The sequence below is a fragment of the Thermobia domestica genome, chromosome 9, assembly GCF_964235325.1.
Source record: "Thermobia domestica chromosome 9, izTheDome1.hap1.1, whole genome shotgun sequence".
Lineage (NCBI taxonomy): Eukaryota > Metazoa > Arthropoda > Insecta > Zygentoma > Lepismatidae > Thermobia > Thermobia domestica.
In genome coordinates, this window is record NC_137462.1 from 171,356,285 (window position 1) to 171,369,495 (window position 13,211).

Here is a 13,211-nt window from a genome sequence, read left to right on the forward strand (position 1 = left end):
GCGTACTGGATTGCGGAATTAAAGGTAATGGGATCGATTCCCGCGGAGAGTAACATTTTTATGTGAATTATTTATACCCAAAAAATAAATTCATACATTTTATCTTCGATAAAAATAATGTATTTATCCATATTTATTAATTTGCAAGAAAATACAAATGGCGACAAAAATGGTCTATTTTTGTTGTAAATAATCCTATTACCGTACTAAGAATACTTCATAAAGCTAGCTTGCAAAACAATTATCGAAATTTGTGTTCTATGTGACTTCAAAAAAGTACCAATTGAAGTTAAAATGTATGGAATTTATTTGGGGAAATAAAAGAAACATGATTGCCTTGAATGGAGATCGAACTCAGAACCTCTGATTCCGCAATCCAATACGCTAACCGTACGACCACAGAATACGAGACTGACAATTAGCATTTTCGGTAATGTTTTCGTGCACCGCCATTTTTTTGTGTGTCGATTCAAGAGCCATTTGCGAAGACACTGTTTTCAATTTTGGGCCAAATCACTGTCACTTTTTCTGGAGAATCCAAATGTGCAATAAGAAATAGGGGTTCCCATTTAAAATTTTAAAGTTATCCCCTGTACCCCCGAAGATGGTGGGGATAGAGGGTTGCGTTTGGATTCATTGGATAGCTTTACCAAAACTATTTAACATGTGTTCTTTTTGTTTTGCTGATCTTTATACTTCGCGAGATATTGAACCGTTCCGGGACTTTTTCCTCATCCTGTATATACACTTCTTAAAACCATGATGCTAACCATTAACTGGGCTTTTACCTGAGACTTTTGTATAGAAAGAGCGAGGGTTAGACTTGAAAATACGATACAATAGTTTCCCTTGTTCCTAAATATACAGTACAGAAGAGCAATTCTTAAATAGATAGGGGGGCACGTTGGTTCAGTTGTAGAGCGCTTACCTCTGGTGTGTGAAGTCTCTGCTTCGATCCCTGACCAAACAAGTTTGTGATATACATAGTGTCTATGTGTTTTCCTGAGGCACTCCCGTTTCGTCCCACATTCTCATTCTACCTGTTCTTCCATCATTCACTTGCTTTAGACCTTTATCATCCGTCTCCCTTAGCCTAAAGAGCATATACGTGGGACGTTAAACTGAAAGATTTTATTTCAAACAGATAGGCACGAAATAATTTGTTTAATACCAACGCTTTAACCAATCCGTTAGTTTCCCTTTACTATGAATGACTGTTATATCATTAGTAATAGCGATTGGAATAACAACATTTGAAGAAATAGTTTCATAAATATGCACATATGTAAACAAAATATTTCATGAAATGCATATACACATAACTAATTTACTAGTAAGAGAAGTATAAAATGAAAGTGAGTATTCCAACAGCTAACTAACTGAAACTTCAGTACTTACGAACCAGCAAAATGAAACGAAGCCACCAAGGTCAAGAGATGTTCTGTTTGCTGTGTGCATTCACTATAAACTAAATATAGCACTGCGATAACTCAATACCAACAGCTGAATAATAGACGAACAAAATCTGGCAAAGAAAACAAAACACGAACGGACAACTTAGGAAGTATTATCTATTTGATGTAGGCCTATGAAAGAACATGTTTGTGTAAGTGAGTCTGTTATCAGATTTTTGCATACAAAGGAGCCAGCTAGAAGTAACAAATTTTGTAGGCAGACAGATATTGACCAAATCTAATCGCTCCCGGCGGGAAATCATGTGGTTCGGATTCCACGTTAACTAGTAGGTCCACGGTGCCGTTATATAGCCATGCTGCTGAAAGATAAACTCAACCAAATCTAATCGCGTACGAAGTCTTATTTTTCGACTTTCGACTCGAGGGAGAATTGGTGTCAAAATCTGTATGTAAAACTTATACCGTACATTGAAATCATAGTACCTGTCAGGTACGCAACCATACCTTTTTCCTGTGTTTCAGGCGGCATACCTTTTTTTTTTCCTATTAAGCTTATTTTTTCCTTGAGAAGAACAGGCTGTCAGCTGGCCCGAGACTCGATAGGGGCAATGCAGAAGGCATTGCTCGTCGTTATACGTATATTTCACACATTTCTTTACTTTTAAAAATTTTGCATGCACATTATTCTTCTCATACGACGAACGGACACTTCTGCTAGTATCCTAACAATGCAGATGTTTCTCATTGCCGTGCATTTAGTTGGCGATGAACTGTTTACTTTCCCGAACGCAATGTCCTGTGATTGTAGTTTCCAGATTTTCAGACTAAAAGAAATGCGGCATCCTATGAAAATTTACACTAAAAACAGACACCATATGAGTCATCGTTATGCACTTACGTTTTTGTTGAAACATCAGAATTAACTACATAAATGAACATTTGATAGAGAATAGGTTATTCGCACCAGCTGAGTATTGATGGCTAATAAAAGGTATTTATTTAAATATTGCACTTATGTTTTCGAAACAAATTCCGACACTTTGAGTTTTAAACAACTTTTTGGATGGTGGACAAATGTAAATAAGGGTTCCTTATTCTGCAACGGTTTGTGCCAATGCAACGCAAAATCTGCGTTTTAATTTGCGATAATCGGCATAGCAGTTATAATTTAAATTTGCTTGACTTACGTTGGATTACCCTTCAAAATTTTTTGCGAAAGGTGATATGAAACGAGCCCCCAAGACTGTCCTGGTTAAACCAGAGCATTTTGAATTTGTACCCATGATGCTGTTATTGAATCAGCGTGTAGGGGTAGAAATTGTGGGATAGGAGGAAAATGTCAGTGAGAATCATGTTGTCTTTGAGACACCCTAGCCTATCTAATGGCTACGGTCTATGCCTCTTTTTCATGTGTCCTGGTTGGACAAGGAATAATCTGGATCTGTTACAAACGAACTACAGTTGTTCAGATCTCGCTTCAAAGTGTAGTTCTCGTCCTATATATAACCTCGATGCTGGAAAAGACAATAGTACAAAACAACCAGCCGTCTCCATTGGTCTAATATGGGTCGTTCTTAGTGTTAGATACGGGTAAACTTCCCGAAAGGAGATAATGTGATTCTCTCCCATCTTAAGTCCACTTATATTGCCTTGGTCCTACAAGCGGATGCTCAGTGCGTGCCGTGGGTCGAGCGGGGCGACGGCCCCAGGCGTCAACGTAACAGGTCCTCAAAATTCGAGAGGGGGCGCGGTGGCTCAGTGGTAGAGCGTTCACCTCCGGTGCTTGGGGTCCGTGGTTCGATTCCAGCTCGCGCCGTGTGGACTTTGTGGTGGACAAACACCGTGCTCGTGTTTTTCCTCCCACTTTCTTCATTCCACCATTTCACTCATTTCTCATTATCACCGTCTCCTTTAGCCTAACCGGCATAACCGTGGGACGTTAAACTTAAAGATTTCATTTCATTTCATTTTTTCAAAATTCGAGAGGGAAAGAAAATATAAAGAAAGGAAAAATTACTGTACAGGAGCACCGTCGTATACTCTCGCGCTGGGCGCTTATTTTCCACAGCATGGCGCTGCGGATACTCAACTCTGATACGCACAAGACCAACAACCAACATTGCACTTCTTTCAGTGATTCTTTGAAAATTAGAAATGAGCAAAGATCTTGTTGTTCTTCTTCTAAGCGCCACTAAAGACACGGAAACTTTGCCACTGGCTTGAACAAGACCTATCGGCAATTTGCAAATGTAACAACAAAAGTTGAATAGTGATATGCAAAGATGTTCGTTATTATTATTAATATTTATTACTTTTTTAGTGGAAAGTTATAGGAAACACCGGTATTGTTTGGGTCTGTGCGAATAGTTTTTACGTTAATAATGGTGGATATCGATTTTGATATGGTTTTGAGTTAAAGGTATTGTTGATATTCAATAGTGAAGATGAGCTATTGCAATTATTGGTATTGTGAAATATGGTTGTGTGTTGCGGAATAATATTCAATAGTGGAGATGAGCTATTGAACTTAAGACAATAGCTGTAATAGCTATGGTTTGTTTCGTGAATACGAGGTTATACACAATTATACACAATGTGTATTCAACACTTCATATGATTGCTATATAGTGTAACATGCTTGGGAAATCTTTTACATTGTCTTTTTTCGCTTACACAAAGTTGTCATTTTTGATGATTCGCTTCCATCTTGCTTCCCAAACAACAACCTATATTTCTTGCAAGTCCGTACTCACACAATCTATAAAGCTTGTTTCTAGTCTTCTTCTTCCACTTTTACCATTTCCTTTCATCTCCCAACTCTTTTACCAACACAATCATCATTTCTTCTCATAATTTGTCCATACCAATGTAATCTTCTCTCTCGTAGCGTGTTCGACCTCTCAGCCACTTTAGTATTGCCTCTTATTCTCTCGATTCTGATTTTATTCAACCTGGTAACACCATCTATTTGTGCATTTCCATTCAGTCATGTCTAATTTTTTTGTATTACGACTTCTTCATCCTCCAAGTTTCTGCTCTGTACAACATTACAGGCTTCACTACAGTCTTCTAGGCTCTTCTTTTCACCGTTGTACTTATAATTTTATCACAAAGAATACCTGAGATCTTCTAGTCCATCCATCCTATTTTAACTCTCTACTCTATTTCTGCATCTAAATTTCCATTCTTATTCTTTAGGTATTTCACTAGGTAAAAGCTAGGTATTTTGTTTTCTCTCTATCCTGTCTCTTTATCTGCACGGCCTTTTCTCCATCTCCTCAAAAGTTTATGTATTCTGTTTTCTTCCTACTGATTTTCAATCCTCTATCCTTGAAAGATATTTTCTTTTGTAGTTTATCTTCTAACTCTTTCTCTGTTAATATTACATAAGACAATCTCATCTGCAAAGGGTATATACATCAAGATGATGCCTCTTTAATACCTAACGATAAGATATCCATAACTAGGATGAATGTATCTGGGCTCAAGGAAGATCCTTGATGTAATCGGACTCTATCAGGTATCCAACATTACTATAACTGAAATCAACATCCCAAATTTATGTCACTTACCTAACACTCATCATTAATTAAGATGTGCAGCCTTAAGTACAACAAAACAAACGCCATGGAGAAAATAATGTGAAGGAGGGAAATGTTTAAAACTAGAACTTATACTGCACCCACCAACGACGGAGTTTGCATACGTCCCGTCGTTTCATTCAAATTCCTACAAATCGAAAAGTCTCAGTATTATTAAGAATCTTTCCTTCGACATAGTCATTCGACTGCTCCATTCCAAACTATTTTCCCTGCTTATACGTCTCATCTATAGTTTCTTGATAATAAATAAATAAATAAACATTGCTAAAAGTAATAAAATGGATCGCGCGAAATGTACAATTATGAATGAACGGGATATGAATTGCCACCATTATTCGTGATTATGTTAACGGATTAAAACCATTAACTCAGTTAGGATAATCGCTCTGGTTATTTATTTGCAAAAAAAAAAAAAAAAAAAAAAAAAAAGTCAAAAATTCACTTTCGTTCAAGAGTTATCATGTGGAATAACGGACGGGCGTAAGTCACCGTTAATCGTTAAGATGCTAAAGAATTAACTGTATTAACAAAATTGGCCGAGAAAATCACTTTAGCCATTTACTGCAAACAACAGAATTCAAAAAATTCGCTTTCACTCACGATTTATGACAAAAACATCAAAACTCACAAACGATAGGCATTTGTTCTTAGAAACAGATCTTGTTCTTATTCTTAAAAAATAAATAAATAAATAAATAAATAAATACACGCTTAAGGGAGAGAAAGCATGAACAAATGTGTCGGATACCGGAGAAAAAAAAACTTGTATGATAATACTAGCTGAAGTATCTGTTTTCGCACAGGAGGGTAACATTTAAACAATATATCAATTATGAAGGTAAAGAAATCAGTGAAATAAGCGAATAAGGAAGATTGCCACTGTCAATATCAGTGAAATATATAAATAACAGAGTTTTGCGCGAGGCTATTATATAGGGGCCGCATTGTTGTTGACAAGTGTTCCACTCTTCCATTAGATTAGAACCAAGCACGAATTGTTGGACTAAATATAGTCTCCATCGCTATCTAACGCCTTTTCAAAGAAACGGACTTTAAGAGTACATTTATGAAGCCTAAAACTTGATCAGCGTTGCCAATGTGTGTGTAATTACACAAAATGTGTGCAATTTTGTCCTGTGTGTGTATTTTGTGTGTAGTGCCAATCTGTGTGCATTTTGTGTGTAATTTGGTACATTTCAAATTTTTGATCATTGATTATTTTTGCGAAGTTCCTTTTATTCAAATATTCGTTATTTCTATTTTTCCCCTGAAAATTGCCTTCTAAAAACTACGAGCGCTAACGCCTGACTCCAAAGTTGTAAATAAAACCTATCTTGCTTCCTTGGGACCTCACTTCTTGTTTTCAGAAGCGGAGTCCACATTCCCAACCAAAGCCGCTTTGTTCAAGCAAAGCAATATAAATGAATGTTGACCCTCGATGTTTTCCAAAACATAAGGCATAGGGAGTAAGAAGTCTCTTTTGTCTTCTAACAACTTGTCAAGGAAATGTCATTTTGCACACAGATGAAAAACAGAGTGAACGAGAGGGATGGGAGGTATTTTATTAAAGGAAGGGCAAAAATTAAAAATAAAATAAAAAAAGAAAGAGAAGTTAAATCATTACTCTTTCACTCTGCTTTCTATTTATTTTTCGTTCCAAATTTAGTTCATCATGAAGTATATGTTCTCGGCATTCGCGTGCCAAAAACTGAAGACCTTGGAAAATTTTTGTTAGAGTTAACGGCGGAGGTAGGACTTGAAAGAGTTGCTGTACTTCTATATGATTAACTCTATGGTTAACTTTAATTAAATAAACTTTATCTATCTATGGACACTGAAAGAAAAAGCCACCAGATTTTGTTTCAATGAAGGGAAAGAATGTATGTCTCTCTTTTAACACATAGAACCAGTCCTACCATGTCTTCATATTTTTAACAGTCAGATAAGATAAGGGGAGGATAAAACTGGTCGCAGTAGAATTGCGTTATTTTATATTTATATAAGGTTTGAGTTACTACTGCGACCAAGTTATCTGACTGCATCAACTGGTGTGGTTTGACGAAGGTAAAAACTTGGTAGGATGACCGGCTGATGTCCAATTAAAAAAATAAGTACATTGAAGTAAAAAGAAAGTGTCAATTGGCTTGAAGAAGTTGAGGGTTCCGCGGTGGCTCAGTGGTAGAATCACCTCTGGTGCTTGGGGTCCCGGGTTCAATCCCAGAACCCGCCAAGTGAATTTTGTGGTGGACAAACACCGTGTGCGTGGGTTCTCTCGGACTTCTCCCGTTTCCTCCAACTTTCTTGATTCCACCATTTCATTCATTACTCATCATCCAAGTGTCCTTTAGCCTAACCGGCATAAGCGTGGGACGTAAAACTCAAAGAGTTCATTTCATTTTGAAGAAGTTGACGGTTTTACTATAATAATAATAATAATAATAATAATAATAATAATAATAATAATAATAATAATAATAATAATAAAACTCTGATTCTTTGAACAATGACTGGTGGATGTACATCATCAAACACAATATAGCTACATATAGATAAATAGTTATGTATTGTGCAATTTTGTGTGAACTGTCCTCCAGTTTGTGTGTAAAATTGTGCAATTTGGACGGAAGGTGTGTGTAATTTCCCTTGCCGTGTCTGGCAACACTGATCTTGATGCTCGTCTGACAATTCCAGTTTTGCTCAAGTTGGCGTTTCTGCTGTTGTTCGGCTTCACGCTTCATAACACTCAAATTACACATTTACTTTTTGGTGCAGGGAAACTAATTCCACCACCCTTGACTGATTTCAAAACAAGTAATAAGCGTAATTTGTAAAGTTCAAAGATATAATTCATGTTTCATAAAAATGGGCAGTTTCTTTTTTTTTTAAGGAAATATATCGCTCTTTTTTAATTTGTTTATAGCATAGATGAGATGTGTACAGCTTATTGCCTCTGAGTGATTTCAAATCCAACTAATAAGATTTATTAGAAAGGCCAAAATAGTACATGTTATAGTAAAGAATGATCTGTAATTTTAAAGCAAAATGGTCTGGCCTTATTATCAACTTCATGCAATAAGATAGCTAGCTGTAGGCACAGACTAGAGTACATACAGACGAGCAACTTCCTATATGCGCTATTGAAATTAGTTTGGATCGTCTGCACAGCGAAAGAACCAATCAACGCTCACGGTGGTGGGCGCGAACAGTGTCGTCGTGTATGGATGGCGCTGCCATCGGTCTTCAAACGTGACGTTATGGGTTTTCATAGTAATCGGCGGATTGTTATCGTCTGCTTCGCATCTCAGTGTTAGATGTAGTGCAGAAAGATCAAACAAGCAAATGTTCACTTTTTATTGTACTGTCTCTGGACTGGACGTTCCATTCCAGCTTTCTTTTAAAAGAGTTCACTTTGAAAGCAGTGTTTACACTACAGAACACCACTGATAGATTTACATGTAAATGGAGGAAATAACTGATTTCATCCTGTATCACGTATATTTAATGTGACATATAATCGATTATTCCATCCAGTTATCATATATAGCAGTGAAATTAAACCGTTTATCCTTAAAAATAATTTAAATACTACTATCCAATATTACGATTGCATAACAAAATAGAAGAAAAATAATAAGAAGAAAAATACTCTAGCCTTAGGTTACTTTCGAAATTTTCTAAGAAAGGTGACGTCAGATCGACTGGTTAGTTCCATCGTCGTATGTTAGAGGCGCTACTGTCGCCAAGTTTCTAGTTTTCCGCTGAGTTTGCGGTCTGGTGGCTGTAGGTTGAAAGAAAACGCAAACTGTCTTTCAGAAATTGTAGATCTGTTAAAAAAATTTATCTTTGAACATTTATTATTGATGGATTTGAACCAAGCAAGAGGGAAGATTAGAAAGTTCTCAAAGAAAATACGCGCCGTGTTTAATTAAAACTGATCCGTTAAAATAGTCTTGTTGTCACGTGATGCTAGAAAATGAAATAAAATCTTTGAGTTTTACGTTCCACAGTTATGAGAGTTAGGCTAAAAAAGACGGTGATGATGAGTAATGAATGAAATGGTGGAATGAAGAAAGTGGGAGGAAACGGGAGAGCCCCGAGAAAACCCACGCACACTCTGTTTGTCCACCACAAAGTTCACTTGACGGGGGCTGGGATCGAACCCGGGACCGCAAGCACCATAGGTGAACGTTCTACCACTGAGCCACGCGTCCCCCACACGTGATGCTATAAATATACCACATTGACTTGACACTTAGTCTTCCGTTTCAGGCGCTGCTATCGGCTGAAGGAATTCCACTCTCTTTCGCTAAGGCTCCCTCGCCTAGCAGCTGCTGAACCCTTATTGGCTCAACGCGTGGGTGTGCCGGGGTGTGAGCTTTAGTTCGCATTTTTGCCACGGCTCAAGACAATTTGGCAGCATAATAGATTATTGTAGCGTAAACACCAAAGCTTGGGTTGAATATATCCCTTTACCGTCAGTGATAATGCAGGTCACGAAGTTCATGATCGTGACCCTAAGTAGTCAAATACATGATCCACTAAAAACCTGTCAAGTGTAGTGACCTCGGAACGACACGAACAAACTCGCTGTGACCCACGACGATACGTGGTCATACACATGACACATGGAGAGTGTGTATGAGGCTGCTAATGCATTTCTAACAAATGTGATTATTTCGTCAATCTCGCTTCTTAACTTTTCTCTCTGTGTGTATGCGTCATAACGTTGCTTTAAAAACTAACCACAAGGTCTATCAGAATATAAGCACGTGAAAATCCCAGGTAAAAAAAATTAAATATTTTTTTCGGTACCACTAAACCGAAACAATGCTTTGTTAAAATTTCTTGAATAGTCTGTTTCAAAGCCATTGCATTATATTCAGTATGGAATAAACACGAAATTTGTATTTGAAATATTTAAGACAAGGTACTTTGATTTAAAAGTGTCATTACCAAGGATCAAATGCGTGAATATTCGAATTCGAATGGGGGACAACATTAAGCAACTATAAAATTCTGTACCTAGGTAGTAATGCTGTAAAGTTGGTATTCCTGTTTCTTCCGGTTCATCTAGTAGTCTATATCTGGGTACCTGTAGGTGGCTGGGTCCGCACCAAAAGTGACCTAAATGACTCGGTGATTCGTTACCAGTGCCATCACTGTTAACCGTTAGTTAGACCGATTTCAACCGAAAGCTATTTAAAAAGTATCAGAAAAAAGAACACATCAAGTTTGATTAAAATCATTTTATTGTTATTACTATTACTATTTTATTATCACAAAACGGATAGAACTACAAATATAAGTATGCCATGTGGAATGATAGAAGTTCGCTTACGATCTATTCAATAAACGAATTGAATCGCTCAATTTAAATATATTTTTGTATAATGAACATAATGGCAAAGAAGACTACATTAATGTAAGAACAGGCAGTGTATGGTGTTTCGATTTTGGTTTATGGTTTGGCTCGAGTTTGATAAGAGCCGCGATAGTGTAACCGTAAAAGGGTCTACCTACCAACCAAACAGGTTCGATTGACTGTTGATGAGTAGGAGTGAATGGGTTAATTTTCGTTCTATTCTTGTTGCAATACGTAGTTGGGGAAACCAAAGAGCGTACCTTTATATTGTAATTAATTTGACAGAAGTGCCTACTGTTGCTCACGAGACAGAAATAAGATTCTCTCGTCTCGTATCTTAACTTTTATGGAAGTCTCGTCCTGTCTAGATTCTCGAAAAATTCTTTTCCAACTTGTGTGTGAAGGAGGTTACGTAGGTAATAATCAAAATTCTACCACCAAAGGCAAGGGAAGAAAAGCTACCCAATTCTTGTACAAATGAATTATTTATTAGTACACTAGGCGAGTCCTCCACTCCCAACCCACAGCGATCAGATTCCAATTCTCACCGATATTGACTTCTCTCAAAAGCTGCCACTACTGCAACGTCTGTTCAAATCCTGACTTCTTTTGTTAGATTTTTGGGCCGGTTTCATAGGATTCTGAAATATAGACAATTTTAATACGTATAGGTCATACTATTTTCGAAGTAATTCCTTTGACCACTTGTGTTAAACTATATAGATTTCTTATGTTGATTTAAAATAATTTTCCACTGTTTTCGACGGCTAGTGACCTCCGAAGGATGAATCTTCTACCTTATGATCTACATGTTTATTGGGCTGCTTTTTCTTATAAAGTAGGAAAAAAAAAAAAACGATTTCTGACCAAAGCATATACTGTTTAATAAATAATATTGTTACAGTTTCGGCAAAGTATCTTTGCCTTCATTAGACATAGTATCTGTTTTTTTTTTAATTTATTCTTTATTTCAAGGTATTATCTTCGTTCTCGCTATTTTTACACTGTGCGATATAATATAATATGCGTATTTTGTAGAAAACCGATGTCTTAATAAGCCGTATTCAGAGACGTTTTCACATGTGATTAGCGTCGTACTAAGAGCTCGACTAACGCATGATGCTAACTTCCACATTTAGAAACATTTATTATGTTATTCACGATTTAGCCTAGAAATCGAAATAGTCCTTGACTTTTCTATAAGGTTATCCAAACACATTAGCAAAAGCAAATCCTGTGGAAAACTAGTGACTGGCCTTTTCCGATACACATCGTGAATAGCGTAAACAATTAAGACCATATGCAGAGTCGTTCTTATGCGTGATTAGAGCCATACTAAAGAGTTAGACTAACATATGTTGTCTGCTGTAGTCAGGCCTTTAGTATGACGTTAATCATACGTGAAAACGAGTCTGCATAAGGCCCTTAGTTTCTAACTACGGAGGTCAAACGCGTTAACCAAACTCTCAGTACGACTCTAATCATACGTAAAAACATCTCTGAATACGGCTGAATAAAATTAAATATGTTGACACCAATTCGTATGCTACGTATGAATATTTTCTTTCTACTTACATGATGCAAAGTAATACAAAATATGTTTTCTATTAACAGTATTACAATTGCTGCATCTGGAAGTGATCATGCTCCATTTATGTTTCATGCTGGAGTTCCAGGAATATTCGTGCAATTCACCCATGATCAGGTAAGCATAATGCTGTAGAGATATTTTCAGGTTAGTTACAGTTTCAAATGTAATCAAGTACATTTTAAAATTAAGTATTTACTCAAATAAACGGATATATATATATATATATATATATATATATATATATATATATATATATATATATATATATATATATACTAGCAGCGTTCACCCCGCTTCGCTGCGGTCACCCCGGAACGCAATAAACTTTGTTACTTAGATAATTTTTACTTTTTCGCTTTCAAGTGATATGATAAAAACCATAGAAGATTGCAGTAAATGTTAACATTATATCGCCTGTCATTTATGTTAACCCGCCCCGCTTCGCTGCGGTCACCCCGGAACGCAATAAACTTTGTTACTTAGATAATTTTTACTTTTTCGCTTTCAAGTGATATGATAAAAACCATAGTAGATTGCAGTAAATGTTAACATTATATCGCCTGTCATTTATGTTAACCCGCCGAGTGACACGGTCATGCGGGTTGCATATAAATACGTTTATTTTTACCTATGATGAACTAACAAAGGATTTGTACGTTATGGACACTTGAATGGTCAATTATCTCAAGACACTGGTAATTAAAAATTAAAGTGATATGATAAAAACCATCTAGGGTCCAAATCCTAATAACCCCCCAAAAATAAAAGAAATTGGTTCAGCCGTATTAGCGTGATGAGGTAACAAAGGATTTGTGCGTTCTCTTTTATATATAAGACTAGCAGCGTTCACCCCGCTTCGCTGCGGTCACCCCGGAACGCAATAAACTTTGTTACTTAGATAATTTTTACTTTTTCGCTTTCAAGTGATATGATAAAAACCATAGAAGATTGCAGTAAATGTTAACATTATATCGCCTGTCATTTATGTTAACCCGCCCCGCTTCGCTGCGGTCACCCCGGAACGCAATAAACTTTGTTACTTAGATAATTTTTACTTTTTCGCTTTCAAGTGATTGCAGTAAATGTTAACATTATAGCGCCTGTCATTTATGTTAACCCGCCGAGTGACACGGTCATGCGGGTTGCATATAAATACGTTTATTTTTACCTATGATGAACTAACAAAGGATTTGTACGTTATGGACACTTGAATGGTCAATTATCTCAAGACACTGGTAATT

General features: G+C 36.7%; 2 protein-coding genes across 5 annotated transcripts in view; one reads left to right on the forward strand and one right to left on the reverse strand.

Annotated features, from left to right (window-relative positions):
• Positions 1-1,519, reverse strand: part of LOC145695210 (uncharacterized) — a 135,647-nt gene extending 134,128 nt beyond the window's left edge. For both annotated transcript variants that reach the window (XM_081772199.1, XM_081772198.1), the window contains exon 1: positions 1,403-1,519. The gene's annotated coding sequence lies outside the window, so the exon portion shown is untranslated. The remainder of the gene's footprint in view (positions 1-1,402) is intronic.
• Positions 1-13,211, forward strand: part of LOC145695205 (N-acetylated-alpha-linked acidic dipeptidase 2-like) — a 148,516-nt gene that overhangs the window by 91,255 nt on the left and 44,050 nt on the right. For all 3 annotated transcript variants that reach the window (XM_081772192.1, XM_081772190.1, XM_081772191.1), the window contains exon 13: positions 11,994-12,084. In XM_081772192.1, the coding sequence (XP_081628318.1) occupies positions 11,994-12,084 (91 nt within the window). The remainder of the gene's footprint in view (positions 1-11,993; positions 12,085-13,211) is intronic.